The sequence below is a fragment of the Lates calcarifer genome, linkage group LG19 (assembly GCF_001640805.2).
Source record: "Lates calcarifer isolate ASB-BC8 linkage group LG19, TLL_Latcal_v3, whole genome shotgun sequence".
Classification (NCBI taxonomy): Eukaryota; Metazoa; Chordata; class Actinopteri; family Centropomidae; genus Lates; species Lates calcarifer.
Window position 1 is genome coordinate 580421 of NC_066851.1, and position 16633 is coordinate 597053.

Consider the following 16633-nt stretch of genomic DNA (forward strand, 5'->3'; position numbering starts at 1 on the left):
GATGAGTAAAACAGTACAACTAAAGCTACAGACTAATTACATCAAGTATAAGATAAATTCATTGGGATACAAAGCATGCAAAATTCCACCACAGAGGCAATAGTACTAACCACTGCACCACTGCTTTTTGTGCAAATATACATTGCAAAATCACCTTGCTAAATCAAATTCTTTTGCAGGAGGAACAGTTGTCTCATTCTTTGAGGAGAACAGGTCGGATTTGGAACTTTTAACATACTGACACTGTGATGGCAGGCAGGACGTGGGCATGTCCACTAGGTTGGTGGTTGTGGTTCCACTACTGTACATTGTCTTATTCACCAAAGCCTCTGGAGAAAGGTTAGTTGTTTGCTGCTGTTTGCTTTTTGAGTGATGTTTTCTATCCCTTGAACCAGCTTGACATGGAGATAAATAGTCATGTCCAGGCAAAATGATCCACCTCTCCACACTGAATCAGACCTATGAATTTCCAAGGTGATAACAAGATTTATAGATGCATCTGCACTCTCTGTGTGAGTGTTGAGGAACAGTTGGCATTGAAAACAAAGGAGCTGGTTATGTTGTTGAATGAAGCATGTTTACAACTCAAACTCAGGGACAGTCAATCATCAGATGACATGCAACAGTCATCCCAGCTTGACAGGTTCTGAAAAGTTCTGGACTTATGAAGTCATCTACCAGAAGTTCCCTCATTCTGTGGGTCTTGCACCTCTGATCCTCACACATGAATGCCATTAAAACTAGTTATAACAGACTTAGACTTAGACAGGACTTTATTGATCCCTTTGGGATGACTCCCTTAGGGAAATTGCATATGCATATTCCTCTGAAAACATACACACCTACACACACTTCTCTTCACTGCTTAATCAAAAAGCCATCATTTCTCATTAGATAGCAAATGTTAGCTAAGCTACATATGTCAGGTAACAATCAAATTAGCAATAAGGATTGATTTCTTTTTCTGAATATCAAGGGTTAATTTTGACACAGACATTTATTTTTGATTCATCTTGGGTTATAAAGGGCTCTGATTGTTGCTTTCACAGGCCTGAGAGGAGCATGCAGAGGTATGAGGCCTGCATTTATTCTGTATATATCCTCTTTGTGGCCAACTTTGCAGTATGAATGATTATAACTGCATTTCAACAAGAAAATTACCTGTACATAACCCCTGTATTGTATTTTCCCATTATGCCATTTTAAATGTAATATGCCTTAATTGTTGTAGTGGTTAACTGGGACAAGGTTTATTTCTATTTGCTGTTTTAAACAAATGATTGTGATGACTGACCCTTTCACTACACATCAAACCCATAACCAGGGTCTGTTCCAGGAGACCAACTGAACAGGACCAACACTCTAACTGACTACAGCCTCACTCCCACCAAGAACTGTTGGTGACCCTATCAACACAGAACTCCGATATTTAAAAAAAAAAAAAAAAAAAAAAACCCCAGTCATTAATTCTCTCTCTCTCTCTCTAAATGATCAAACAGAAGTGTTTCCTCCTTCAGACGTAAGACTTCAAACGGGGGGGACGTCATGGGTTTCAGTCAGATCTTAATTATTCATAGCTGTAATTAAGATTGTAGACTTTTCAAAGGGAGGGGAGCTGCAGTAGTGACTTGGGCAGTGCAAAGGTAATTATGGGAAAGGAGGAAACAGTTTCAGTTTCAGTCAAGGTGTAAAAGGATTTGTGTAATTCAAGGCTGAGTAGATAGGAGGTGTGTTATGGGATGCATAACACACCTCCTATCTCCCCCAGGCATCAGGAAATGACATGTTTTCCTCTTTTGAAACTTGAATGCTGGATGTGTTACAATGTAGACTGAATTGTCCATTTGTGTATATGCATGTGGAGTTCTAGTTGTGGTAGTACAGTATGGTATGACAGATTGTTCCTCAGATATCCGTATGCAACTTAAAACCTTTTCCTTTTAGGATCACTACGACAGCTGCCTGCATGATGGATCTGCGTAGATACCCGCTGGATGAGCAGAACTGCACCTTGGAGATTGAGAGCTGTAAGTGGCATTGAGCGTGCGTTTTTGTGCATGAACAGTTCTTGTCCTGACTGACTGAGCGGGAGTAAACAGGAAGTCATATGTACTGACAGAGAGGTCATTAACTGGACAGTGCTGTTGGTGTTATCATGAGTTTATATGAACAATATAATAAACAATGAACAATATGAAAATCTGGTGACTGACAGCAGGTTGTGCTGCACTTTACTGAAACTCTTGTGTTTGTTACCTCAGAACTCACCAATCCACTGGCTTTTAAATCTTGTAGAGCTTAAATAGGTCGACCACCATGAAGAAAGACCATCACTGTGCTAATTTTCTGAAACTTATTCAATGTATGCGTGATCTCATTTTTTCAGTCAGGCAGGGCTGTAATTTAAATTGACTGCCCTCAGGCCCCTTCACCACAGCAGTTTGGATCAGTGCTGACACTACACTGGTCAGTCTACCAGTCACTCACCAGGATATTTAAACTGCTTTACTTGGGACAGAAATTCACTCAGAATAGAGGATAGAAGATAATAGAAGGTGGTGATCCCTACACTCAGCAGAATAAAATATGTATAAAGAAGATTTTCATTTAGCCATTAAATGAATAATCTGGAAAGTTTGGAGCTTTTTTATCAAACAAAGTCAGAATGTATGAAAAAGGCCATAGAAACTTATTGAAGCTCTCATGCAGCAGTAACAAGTCACTGAATCTTTTCTTCAACCCTCACTTTGCCAATAAATTACTAAATACACCACTTTAGGCAGAGCTTCAGTGTTAGGCAATGAAATAGGATGAAGTGGTGTATTCTTGTTATCTAACCTTAGATCTCAGTTTACCATGTGGCTGTACCAACAGGGCTTTGTGAGCCAATCAAGGTCCACCAAATTTTGATGTGGAAACTTGGTGTCTCCTGTGCAGCTACACTGATCACACACAATATTTAAACCACCTGCCTTGTGCCGCCAGAACAACTCTGACCTGTTGGGGCATGAACACAGGACCTCTGAGGGTGTCCTGTGGTGTCTGGCACTGGGAAACTGGCAGTGGATGCTTTGGGTTCTGTGGGTACTGGGGTCCAAAGACGCTGGATCAGATTGGGATCTGGGGAATTTGGATACCAGGTTTGAAGTTTGAGCAGTTTTGGTGGTGTGGTGTATTTTCCTGCTGGGGGAGGCCCCTGATGTTGGTGCTGTTTAATGTTGTGACTGATTAGTGTACACTGAGAACGGACACTGAAGTAGGAGACATCTTTTGTCCAGCAGTTATAGGAAGAAGGAGCAGATGCAATTTAAAGAATTTTTAACAAGGTAATTGTTTTGTTGTTTTTTTGTTTGTTTGTTTGTTTTTTGTTTTATTTGATGCAGGATATTTTGATAAATAATAAATATGGAAGTTGGTGTAAAAAGTAAATATTACACAGCTTTACAATGGGAAAATAAATATTTAGCAAACATTCAACAGACCAATGGCATATTTAGATCTATCATTATTTATGAGTTTTTGAAATAATACATTAAATGCATTAATAATGATGAAGAATTCCTGCAGCTTAACTCTAGGATGGTCTAATGATTCCGACTGCTTAATCACAGTATACTAATAATCATATCTAACCTTGCACAGTGAAATCATAATGAAGCCCTCCTAAAAATGAGAAGTAGCTAATTCCTTAAATCCTGGAGCTTCCTTTAGATAAGGTGAAGAATCTGAAGAGTGAGACTATCTGGTCCAATTAAATTGTCTTAATTACTGAAAGGGCAGTAAGGGCTCACTGCACTATGGTGAAGGCTATAAACAAAGCCCAGAGACCTGTGAGAAAAAGGATAGGAGAGGTTTTTCAGTTCCTCTTCAAATCTGGAGGACACAGTTATGACATTTCCTGTGTAGAGTGGATGATGTTATATTTAGGACTGGACCAAGGGTAATTCCTGTTACAGTTATTTTTTTGATCCAGGTCAAATTAACAAACATTAATGTATTTCAAGACTGAACTCAGGAAAAGCTTGTACAGAGTTAGAGAGAGTATTGAATATTGAATATACAGTTGTATATAGTGGAAGAACACATCATGAAAGCTTGGATGGGAAAATTGCATGTGTACGTGTATGTAATGTTGCTTAATGATCCAAGTGCAGGAAACACTCCATGCATGTAGGTATGGGTTCAAAAACTTTCCATATATTTCTTTGTTCATAATAATAATATTAACATTCATTAAATCTGCTAATCAGTCACTAACTGCAACAGCACAGGTCTCATCTCATTCACTGCCTGCAGGACTGTACTCACACTCCACTCCAGCGACTCCAACTCTGCTCAGTGCTCTCACATAGTTTTTGGCGGAAGCTAGCTATAATGTGGCTTCAGTGGACCAGATTGTAGAGAATATACCATACACACATAATAATGGTTTCAGGAATTTCTACCTCTTTTTTGGTCAAATAAAGATAATTACAGTCAGAAAAATCTGCTGCCAGAGCAGGCAGCTCCCTAACTGAACAGACCTCGAACACAGGCACTGAACCAACTGAACTAACAACCTGACTGTCTTCATTAAGCAGAGCAGGACTGGGAGGAGAGTTTGTGTTGGCATCTCCAAGGTTTAGCAAAAAGAAATTAGAGCAACAAGGGATATATTGTGAGTCATACCACTGAGGTAAATCATCAGACTTATCATTAAAAGCAGACTATTGGCCATCAGCCCCACTTGCATTATTCCAGTCTGCCATTTTGATTGCTGGGGAATTCCCACCGTAGCTTTCAGCACTGTGGACAGTGGTTGCGACAGCATCTGTATGTGTGCATTTGTGTTTGAACATCTATCAGTCCACATTCAGGGTAATATAGAGTCTTTATCCAAGCAAACAGGGGACACGAAGGACAGGACACAGCCTGGACAGGTCAGGAATGGAGTGGGAACTCCAAAAGACATCTCTGTTTGTTCTGATTTATTGTTCACCCTGTCATTTCTGTAGTTTTCATTACTATATGGCTGAATTACTGTTTTTTTCTGTGCCAACTCAAGAATACATGCACAGCATACAGGTAACTAATCTCATGTTATGTTTGTTCTCATTCACTCATTTCACCTGGTTATTTACCACCCAGTCACTGCCATCAGCAACAACACCAAAATCTTCGAGCCATATGTTTCACGCAGTTCATCACAGTGCAGTTTGCTGATTATGAGTAAGCCAAACAGACAGAAAATTTGTCCAAGGCCACCTCTGTCAGGTAGACCAGGCATTCTCACCTGTCTAACAAAACTGTACCAAGCAACAAAATGCTCCTGAATTCCAAACTAAATACGACAGGTGTGCTCTAAGTTATCAAGTTGGGATGGCTCTCTGCTCATGCATGTGCTGTATTGTACCTGGATCCAAATGTGCACGTCCTTGTGTTTCAATTGAAATTTAACTTGCTGTGTTCCCTTCCTCTCTCAGATGGATACACAACTGATGACATTGAGTTCTACTGGCAGGGAGGAAGCAACGGAGGCTCAGTCACTGGGGTGGAAAACATTGAACTGCCCCAGTTCTCCATCATAGACTACCAAACCCTCTCCAAAAAAGCTGTGTTTGCCACAGGTAACAAAGCCATAGTGTCAGTTTAGCTCTTTGGCATGTGTATTTTATTAAAGAGTACCTTCACTTTAAATTATGTGTTTTTGCATAGTACACATAGATTCTTTTTTCCAACAAAATGCATGTCTAACATGTTTAAATATGTGTCTGCTTGGATCTGAAAGTTCAATTCAGCATAAGCCAACCTGATAAGCAACATGAACATGAATGACATTTATTTCTCTGCTGTAGATGCAACACATAGGAACTTTGATAACTCTGCTAGATGAGCTTGACAAGATCTTTAGGCACAGGCAGCACCTGGGCACAGTGCCTGTTGATAATGCAACAAAGAATCAGATTTTGCCGGAAACTATGTTGTTGTCTGGATGTTGCACAGCAGCACAACCTTTTGAACAATTAATTAAGAAGCTAAATAATAAAATAAACTACCTTGATGAAGCCTTGATGAAGCTGTTTACTTCTACTCAACTGTCACATCATTTCATTAAATGTGATACAACACTACTAGCATTGTAAATTTCCATAATAAAACATGAACTACTGAAAAACTGCAAAGTTGGAAAAAAGTTTCATGATGCACAGGACTAAGGAATTCAAACTCGGAGCTCTAATTGATCAGTCTGATCAGTCTGAATGTATAAGGCTGCAGATTAATTAATGTATATGTCCTGCTACCTTCAGGTGCATTACCTGCAATTACCTGCAGGAGAAGCCATTCATACAGTGTAAAGCAGCCGATACACACAGACAGAATCATATTTATTTATAAATCAATGCAGATTAATTAACTGCTCCACATTATACTTTATATTTCAGTGCATTAGAGTTACTCAAGCACCAGCGTTGTGACATTTCCTCAAACACAGATGTGGTTCTGAGAAAACTATTCTCACCATCACCATCATTCATCTGAATAAACTGCCTTCTAATCACTGTGAAAGTTCTGCCAGCAGTACCCCCCCCACAAGATCCTTTTGGGGACACAGTCATAAGCCTTCTCCAAGTCCTCAAAACACATGTAGACTGGATGGTCAAATTCCCATAACTCCCCAGGTACTGTCCCCGACCTCCATGCGACACTGAAGAGGCATGTCAACCACGACAACTCCACAATGTCCAGAGCCTTTAGCATCTCAGGACGAATCTTATCCACACCTGGCACCTTGCTGCTGGGCAGCTTCTTAACTACCTCAGAGACCTCTGCCAAAAGATATGGGCGAGGCTTCGCCCGAGTCTTCAGCCTCTTTCACAGAAGACATGTTGGCCAGGTTCAGAAGTTCCTCAAAGTGCTCTTTCCACCACTCAATGATATCCGGGTCAGCAGTCGTTTCACTCCACCCCACCCATCCCCTGGCTGGGAGGCAGGCCCTGCTTCCCCTTCCTGAGCCGCCGGACAGTTTGCCAGCCAAAAGTCCTTCTCCATGACTTCCCCTAACTCCTCCCACACCCAAGTTTTGCTTCCTCAACTGCAGAAGCTGCAGCCCTTCTGGCCTCCTGGTATATGCCTGCTGCTTCGGGAGACCCCCGGGCCAGCCAAGCCCGAAAGGCCTCCTTCTTTAGCCTGATGGCTTCCCTCACTGCTGATGTCCACCAGCAGGTTCTTAGGTTGCCGCCTTGACAGGCCCAGACAACCTTTTGACCACAGCTCCTGCCTGCCACGTGTGCAGTGGAGGCTTTGAGTGGTCCACTCGGACTCAATGTCCCCAGCCTCCCTTGGAATGCACGAAAATATCCTCCGGAGGTGGCAGTGGAAGACCTCCTGGATGGGGGCCTCTGCCAGACGTTCCCAGCGCACCCTCACTACTTGTTTGGATTTGCCAGGTCTGTCTGGCAGTCTCCCCCACCATCTGATCCAGTTGACAGCTCTGCCCCTCTCAAGTGTCCAAGACATACGGCCGGAGATCTGATGATACAACCACAAAGTCAATCATCGATCTTTGGCCTAAGGTCTTCTGGTACACCTTATGAACAACCCTAAGCTTAAACATGGTGTTCGTTATGGCCAAAGTCGGAAGACGGAAATAACAAAGCCCCGCTCAGGTTCAGATCAGGGGAGCCATTCTTCCCAATCACACCCCTCCAGGTTTTCCCATCATCGCCAACGTGAACGTTAAAGTCCCCCAGCAGAACGATGGAATCCCCAGCCAGCACCCTTTCTAGGACACCACCCAGAGACTCCAAGAAGGCTCTGAGCTGCTGTTCAGTGCATAGGCACACACAACAGCCAGAGCCTTACCCCCCGCAACTTTCATTTGCAGAGAGGTGACCCACAAGGGAAAACTCCAACATGGTGGCGCTCAGTCTTGGACTTGTAAGTATCCCCAGTCCAGAAAAGCAGAGTCCAGCCCCTCTTCAGGAGTTTGGTTCCAGAACCCATGCTGTGCGTAGAGGTGAGCCCAACTATTTCAGGCTCCTTCCCCTGCCAGAAAGGTGACATTCCACGTCCCTAGAGCAAGTCTGCACCACCAGTCGTTGGCACGCCTGGGGACCTGCCTTCGCCTGCCGCCTGGCTGGCAACAACATTAGCATTATATGATATAGTGACCCCTCTGAGCATTGCCACATTAATGTGGTGGAGGAATTTGTTTGTCCCAGTGATTCTGGGCGCTGTGTTGTTGGGGTTAATAGCCCCTGGTAGGGTCTCCCATGTCAAATTGGTCCCAGGGAAGGGACAATTTGAGTGATTCACAAACCGCAATGACATGGCCAATTTTGAGTCTGAGTGCCTCGTCCGGATTAGGGAAACTGGGGTCCCCTTCTAGAGTCAAACATGGGAGAGCTCAGTGAGCCCCTCACAAGCCCCCGGCCAAGTGTTGCTTTGTTGGAGTTCTTCCCAAGAGAGCTGGATCTATGTGACTGCAGGTTGCTAAGGAGAGGACTGTGTCATTGATCTCATCAAACACATCAAATTTTTTCCTCATAATAACAATTGATGTGAACATGAACTCAAGAACCCAATCTGTATCTGCAGGATTTTATGCATTGTACTGCTGCTACATGATTAGATTATTTAATTGCATGAATAAATGGACTGAGTGATTGTACATCTTTCATTAAGTTTGTGTAAAGTCCTTCATTCCATAAAGTTCTTAGTAACTACTAGATAGTTCAGATTCTGATTTATTTGTCAATTATGTTAACACACAAAAGGAAGGTAAATCATATGGTATAAGTAGATGCTTTAAATGTATCTTTAATTTATCGGATCATTGGCAGTGCATTGAGTTGTTGAAGCTCCAGGATTTTGTTGAAGGTCTGAATGAAGACTGGAGCCAGTTGGTCATCACAGGTTTTAAAACAGGTGGGGAGACATCATCTGGACCCAGAGCTGTCCACGTTTTCTCTTCTAGTCAGGTCAAGCCCAGTTTTGCCATCCTTTACTTTGTCTTTTACAGGCTCCTATCCACGTCTGTCCCTGAGTTTTAAGCTGAAGAGGAACATTGGCTATTTCATCCTGCAAACGTATATGCCCTCCATCCTGATCACAATCCTGTCCTGGGTCTCCTTCTGGATCAACTATGACGCCTCTGCTGCCAGAGTAGCCTTAGGTCAGTGACTTTTCAATTCCTTAGAGATCAGCTTCTAGGTTTGCTGATATAACTTTTAGTTATTAGTGGTGTGGCTCTACATCACACTGCCTGTTGCCTGTCCATTGGTAAATATTATGAAATATCTCACATGATATTTTGCACAGTGCTATTTAGTACTCATATTAACATAATCCAAAATTTATTGTTAAGCCAAAGGAATTTGAATGATCTGATATATGATTATTACACCTAGTAGTTATCAGCTGTAATGGTATGTACTTATACCTGACCTAGCCACAACTGAGGATGTGCCCACTCACACCGTGGTCACAACCAACAGTGGTCCATTACATCATACTACAGTTCAGCCTTTCTCTGTTAATTACAGTGAATGTAAACATGAAACAATGTAAAACAAAGTAATGCCAGATAACACAAAACTTGATGCATGGAAATGCAAAACTTATTGTGAGTAAAGAATTTCAGAGAAAAAAGAATCCCACTGTGAGTGAGTGCCTGCAAAACCAGTAACAATAGTAGTAAACATTATCTGTGTGACTGAGGAGGTAGAGTGTCAGTGGTTCCATCCCTGGCTCCTCAGGTCTGTCTGTTGAAGTATCCTTGGGAAAGATACTGAACCATCACTGTGTGTGTGTGTGTGTGTGTGTGTGTGTGTGTGTGTATGCTGTATGTACAGAACAAATGCTGTGTAAATGGGTGAATGGAAATGCAGTTCATTTACCATTTAGCTCAAAAGTACAAAGCATGTAGCTCAAAGCACTGCTGTGCCTAAGTATAGCCTCACAGACTCACTGACATGGTTGCAGGCTTTCAGTCCTGTTATCTAAGAAGAAAGCCAAGAAAGGAAGGTGATATTTCCAATGGCAATGTGGTCTCTATAAAAATGTACACTCCACAATAGTGTTCAATATTAGCTGCCAAATACTTATCTGAATGTGTGTGTGAATGGGTGAATGTGACCTGTAGTGTGAAGTGCTTTGAGTGGTTGATAAGACTAGAGAAGCGCTATATAAGCGCAGTCCATTTACACATACACACACTCTGAAATACTCACTACAAAAGGAGAGAAAAGTCAGCTACAACCACCAGAATCATTTGTAGAAGAACTGCGCCATCTTTATTTTAAGTGGAATGTGGCTATACATCAACATTATGGACACAGCCATCAAACTGGACAGACATACTACTGAAACAACACATCTAATAGAACTTGTGGTGTTTATATCGACAAGAAAAGGAATGCTGTGGTTGTGTCCAAAGACTGTTCTCTGCCCATGGAGTTTACAATCATGTAGTGCTGGCCACACTATTTGCTGAGGGAGTTCATCACTGTTGTCACTCTAGCAGTTTGCCTGCCAGAGCTGTACAGTTGATCAAGTGCTCAAGTCATAAACCACATTTTTTCTGTATAGTCACAGTGTTGTTTGGGAATATATCCTGATGCATCCTCAAATCCATGTAGTATCCCGTATTCAAATACACATATTTGGTATAATGCACTCAACTTCAAATGCACATTAACATCCTTGTCTTGTCTGAACACTAATTTCAACATCCTCAGGGCACAGTGTACCAACCACAAACCTGCTAGGCAGACTGAATCTTCTGACTTCATTGTGCCCTGCACAGTTTCATAGTGGGATGGTATTCTTTTCTCTGAGAGCTTCATTTTTTCTTCTGTGAACATAGAACTGATGTGACTGACCAAAAAGCTGTCACTTTGTTCCATCTGACCACAGAACATTCTTCCAAAAGCAGTTAACATGCATTTTACCAAACTCCAGTCCAGTGTATTTATGTTTCTCTTTCATTCATGTGGTATATTGGATGGTGATGATGTGTAGATGATGAAGAGATCTCCGCTGACACTGTCTTGCTTATATAGAAAAGTTTATTACAAAGAAGTCCAGCATCAAAACAAGCACTGCAGTAGTCTGTGAGAGGATCCGAGCCAATATGGATCTCTCTCCTTAATAGCTCTAAATATCAGTATATATATGTTTGTTGTCTTCATAATCTATAGGAAGCATCTGGACCTTACTCAATGATGTCACCTTCCCAAGAAACAGAGAGGAAGAGAGACCCCTCTCCCTGTCACCTACATATTTATGTTCAAAGCTATTAATTTAAACATGAACCCAAAGAATAGAAAAACATACATGGGAAACACTTGTGTTAAGACACTACAAAAGAACAAAAAACATATGTGAAACTTCAGACACTACATTCACAAGAGATGTTTGGTGTGACTGGGCACTGTTGAACCTTAAGATTGAAGCTCAGCTCGTATCTTATTTGAAGATTTCCTTGGTTCCTTCTCTACCATTCACTCTATCCTGTTCAGTCTGGGCTCAGGTTTCCTCTTGTGGCCACATACAGGGAGGTTGGCTATGGTGCCACGGACCTTAAACTTCCTAACAACATTAGCAGCTGTGTTCACAGCTTCACATATTCATCATCATAATAATCCAGACATAATTCAGTCTAATATCTGAAGCTCTAACTTCCGAATTAAGGAATCCATGGAATGTATAGCCGTCTTGAGCTGTTGTCTTAGCTGGAGACTTCTGGTGGGAAGCCAGAACTGTGATCTGGAGCCAGCACTTCTATGGTCGTGGTCGTGATATTGCTGTATGGTTGCCTAGTGACGATTCCTCTGGTCTGTCCCCACTGCTCAGCATCTGGAGGTCAAAGACACTTGAGCTCATGGACAGACATTCTCATCACTGTACTAAACATTTGTCACTGTACTAAACATTTGTCACAAAAACTTTGACTAATAAAATTAGAAAGGTATACCCAGGAACTTCTGGCTTAATTTGTGGTTGCTTGGACTGTAAGATAGAGCAAATCACTTGTGCATATAGAAAAAGGAAACAGTCTCTTGGAGAGAATATGTTGAAAGAAGAACAAAATGAGATAAAGTGCATGGTGAATGGCTGTAAGCTCACAGAAAAACAATACCAAAGGCCAAGAATGTTGGTGCTTCAGGGTTTTATTCCTAGGCAATTGTGTCACATTTGAAAATGGGTAAGCTGGTCTCTGGTTTGGATGGAATGGAATTTCGATGTAATATGTGTGGGAATGGGCGTGGCAAAAAACCTTGATAGCACCCCCTAAACATTTTTAACAAAGCAGCCCCCAGACGGCGTTTGACATACAGGTATGAAATTTGGCACAATTATGTAGCATACCAACACTTACAAAAAAGTCTCTTGGAGCAATCCTCTAATCACAACAGGAAGTCAATTATTTTGACTTGAATATTAATTTTTATGTATTTCTGGTCATTTCCAGGGGTCATACTTGAACCTACCACTCGTAGACACGTTATCAGATCGACTTCCAATTTGATCAGATCAACTTCCAATTTGGTCAGTGCAACATTTATATAGATGATGCAAAATTTTGAGTTTTCATTGAAAGTCTTGCCTGTGGTGGCCCCTCAAATTTCTATGACGTGAAACAGGAAACGCATTTAACTTGCTGTAACTCAGCCATACTTTGTCCAATCTGCCTCCAATTTCACAGGTTTGATAATGGTCCTGACTGACCCATATATCAACATTTATTTAATGTTGTACCGCCACCTACTGGCAACAGGAAGTGTCATGTTTTATACTTTGATGTCTTTTTCCTAGTGAATTAACCAGATTCACATTAAATTTAGTCAGAATATCTTCAAGAAGTTACAGATGCTGTATTGTGAAAACTGTGCATTTTTGTTTAAGGACGTGCTAGCGAATTTCAATTCTTTGCCGTGGAACTGCAAATTGTTCTAGCTCAGACATACAATGTCCAATCAGCACCAAACTTTACAGGTATGATAAGAGTCCTGGACAGAAGGCATCTACAGCACAATATTAAGGCATAGTTAGAACGCCACCTACTGAGAACAAGAAGTGTCATATTTTACATTTTGATGTCCCTCTCCTAGTAGGTTGACCAGATCCACCCCATATTTGGTCAGAGAAAGCCTCAACGCCTTCATGATGCCTTATTGTGAAAATTTTAGAGTTTTCGTTGAAGGACGTATCTTTGGAGACATGGCCAATGCGATGCTTCGCCATGGTGTGGTAACGCAGATAACCAATGTCCAATTTGGCCCAAATTTGACATGTTTGAGAAGAGTCCCACCCTGAAGACATCTACATGGGTCTTGCTCATGGGTGTGGCAAAATGGCTCAATAGATGGCCTGGAAATTTTCAAAAACCCCTAACTATCTGGCTTTTTTTGTCCTTGGTGAACAAAATTTGGTACGCATATGTAACATGCCCAGATGTACAAAAAAGTCTCTTGACGTCATTTGGTCTAACTCCACCTTCAGATTTTATCGTATCAACCTCAAACTTGGTCTGGATACTCTTAATAAGTTTATGACTTAAAAGTTATCAGAAGATTTACAGAATATCAAATGGCGTAACTGTGGCAGCACCTCAAAGTTCGATGTCTTGCCATGAAACAGGAAATTGCATTTAATTTGCTGTAACTCAAACATACTTTGTCCAACCTGCCCCAAATTTTACAGGTTTGCTACCAGGCCTGTCCTGAACATATCTACATCCCAGTATACAGGTTTAGCCATAGTGTCACCAATTGACAACAGGAAATGATGTGTTTCATCCAAGTGGGTTGATCTGATACACCTCTATTGTGGCCACTTGCAGGGTGGAGTTCCTGAGAACAAATTGCATGTTCACTGTCCACCATAATCAATTAAAACTTTACACAAGATGACATATGGAACTTGATGACGCTATTACTGGCAACAAAGAAACAATGGTTGAATATAAACATGTTTCATATATCAGCACACCAATCACAAATCATAATCAACAAAATAATGGTGATTACTTGATCAGACAACAATGTTCTATAACAGATATTTGAACTTACTCCTCATTTTATCATCATTGCATATCTCAGTTTAGGAATAGCATAGGAATCTTGAATCTTCACTGGTTTGCCTAAAAACATTTGATCAATGCAGTGATTTGGTTTAAAGAATGGTTGTGTCCATTAGAGCTGATCTTCTAAACTGGTCATTTGACCTTTGAATTTCCCATACATCTCCTTTGCTGTGTTAATGGATGATATGGAGTTAGAAAGAGAGGTTCTCCTATAGTTGCTCTTTATCACTGGATGATGGGGAAGCAGGGGAGCAGAGGGTTCAGTCACCTTACCTTTACCCTAATGCAGTCCCTGGAAAATTGTGATCGCAAACCTTATTACCCTGAATTACACATGTGAGCTCTTCCTTGTAGTGCTCCTTCCTGTTATGCCTTGAAGATAGCCCTCTTGACCTGAGAGAGCAGGGAGGTGTAAGACTGACTGCCATGATGCTGTTATTTGCACTCATCAGTAGCAGTCTCACTGGAGAAGGACTTACTAGGGCCTTCAAAGAAGACTAATGTTCAAATCTCCAGCTTAGTTAAGTAGTTTATCCATGCCTTCCATTGTACTGTCTTTTCTGGTGGAATTGGCATTTTCTACTCAGGCTGTCCCCCCCCCACCCCCCACCCACCCACCCACGCACCAAAAGGATAAAGTGATTAATTACAAACTTTTATTTACAAAAATAAACAACTCTTGTTGTGAGAGCTAAACGTTAAACAGTTTTCCATTAACAACCTGACAGAGTAGGTACACACACCTTCTTACATAAGGAATAAAGATATATTTTCAGAGATGTATCAGCACCTAAGGCTATACATATAGCTCTGTCATAGATCTTCTTCAGACAATTAACTAAAACTGGAAATCTGTTGCATATTCACATGCACATTATGTCAACACAAGTTTTGCCACCTGCTTATGTGCAATCATTACGATAACAACAAACAACCATAGCAATAAACAAATTAGTCCTTATGTTTTGCCGCCTTGGGCTTGCATACCTCTAACCAGGGTTGCAATGTCAGGTGTGATGGTTGTGACAGCCAGTCTAAAGTCCTGGTGGACATCAAGCCTGTTTCGGGCTTTTGTTGTTCTTGTTACAAGGGCAGTGAAGGCTGTCTCAGACACGTATGTAGTGCTAAATGGAAGAATAACCCTTGTTACTGTGTGTTTGGCCCTTTGACAATCCAAACCTTTATATATCCATTTTCCTGGAAATATTTTTTTGACATAGAGCACAGAGAACAAAGCTCAACTTCACAGCCAAGGTATTCCACATCTTGGAGGGTGGAAATGTAGGGGTCCATCACCCACGCTTCCTTTGATAAATACTCGTTGATGTTGGCATAGCAATTCTTAATCTCCTCACGGAGCAGGTTCATGTGCGTAAAGACACACGCATAGTGCCATCAGACTGCTTGAGCAGCAATGGAAAATACTGTAACTTTTGACAGTTTTGCAACTCTGTACTCCAGTTTATGCTCAAAATAACCAGAGCGTCTTTGCACTGCATGACATTTGATTAAGGTCCTTGCATCTGCTTGTTTGTCTCATTGTAGAGTGTGAATGTGTCTGCCAGGTAGGCCGCTTTGATCCAAAATGCATCAGTCAGCTGTTCAAACAGTGGTCAATAGTGATTTTGCAAGAATTCTTTTATTTTTTCTTGCAGTTCCATAAAACGCACAAGCACCTGTCCACACGACAACCACCTTACCTCCGTGTGTAGCAATAATGTGTGAAGTGCTTCACCCTTGCACTGCAGGGCAAAAAGTCTCTTCTTAGAAGGGCGAGCTTGGATAAACTTTCCAAATTTAACCATAGTTGATAGGGTGCTATTGAGGTCTTCTGAAAGTTTTTTTCTGGCTAATGCTTAGCGATGTATCATGCAGAGGAAAATTTTCCCTTAAGCACCTGTTAAATCCCTGGTTTTTGCCCATCATCACTGTGGCCCCATCAGTACAACATGTGACCAGGTTTTCATAGGGCAGATTGTTGGATGAGAGATAGGAGTCCACAGCCAAAAATATATCCTGGCCTGTTATTGTTGTTGCTAGATTTGTTAACATAAGAATGTCTTGTTTCAAGTCGTCACCATCAAAATACTGCACATAAACAATGAGCACAGACTCATCTGCCAGTGTTGTCATTTCATCCAGCTGAATGGCAAAGGGAACATTCTTAAGCTTCTCGTTCAGCTGGTTTTGACAATCTGCAGCCATTTTATCAATTCTGTCTTTTACAGCGTTGTCAGAGAGTGGGACAGTTTTCACTTTATCGCCACCTGTGGTCCACACAGCCTCTCCACAATTCTCAGGCAGGCGGGTTTGATTACACTCAAATGATACCTCCATAGCTCTGTGTAAATCACTACCTGCTCTTTCAAAAGCTTTTCTGATGTTCATGGATCTTCTTGATAGTGCCAGCTGCTTCTTCCTCTCAAAATATTCCCAACTTTCACCAGTAGTCTCGTGCTGTTTTGTCTCCTGGTGTCATTTCAGTTTGCTTGGCTGTCATTAGCTTCTCACAAATTATACATTCTGGCCGAAAACTGTCTTTCCATAAAACCAAAATCAAGGTAA

At 41.4% G+C, this 16633-nt stretch overlaps 1 protein-coding gene across 1 annotated transcript in view; it reads left to right on the plus strand.

Annotated features, from left to right (window-relative positions):
• The window catches only part of gabrb1 (gamma-aminobutyric acid type A receptor subunit beta1), a 72118-nt gene that overhangs the window by 48412 nt on the left and 7073 nt on the right, over nt 1-16633 (plus strand). The window contains exons 5-7 of the mRNA XM_018662213.2: nt 1945-2027; nt 5463-5606; nt 9002-9154. Of these exons, the coding sequence (XP_018517729.1) occupies nt 1945-2027; nt 5463-5606; nt 9002-9154 (380 nt within the window). The remainder of the gene's footprint in view (nt 1-1944; nt 2028-5462; nt 5607-9001; nt 9155-16633) is intronic.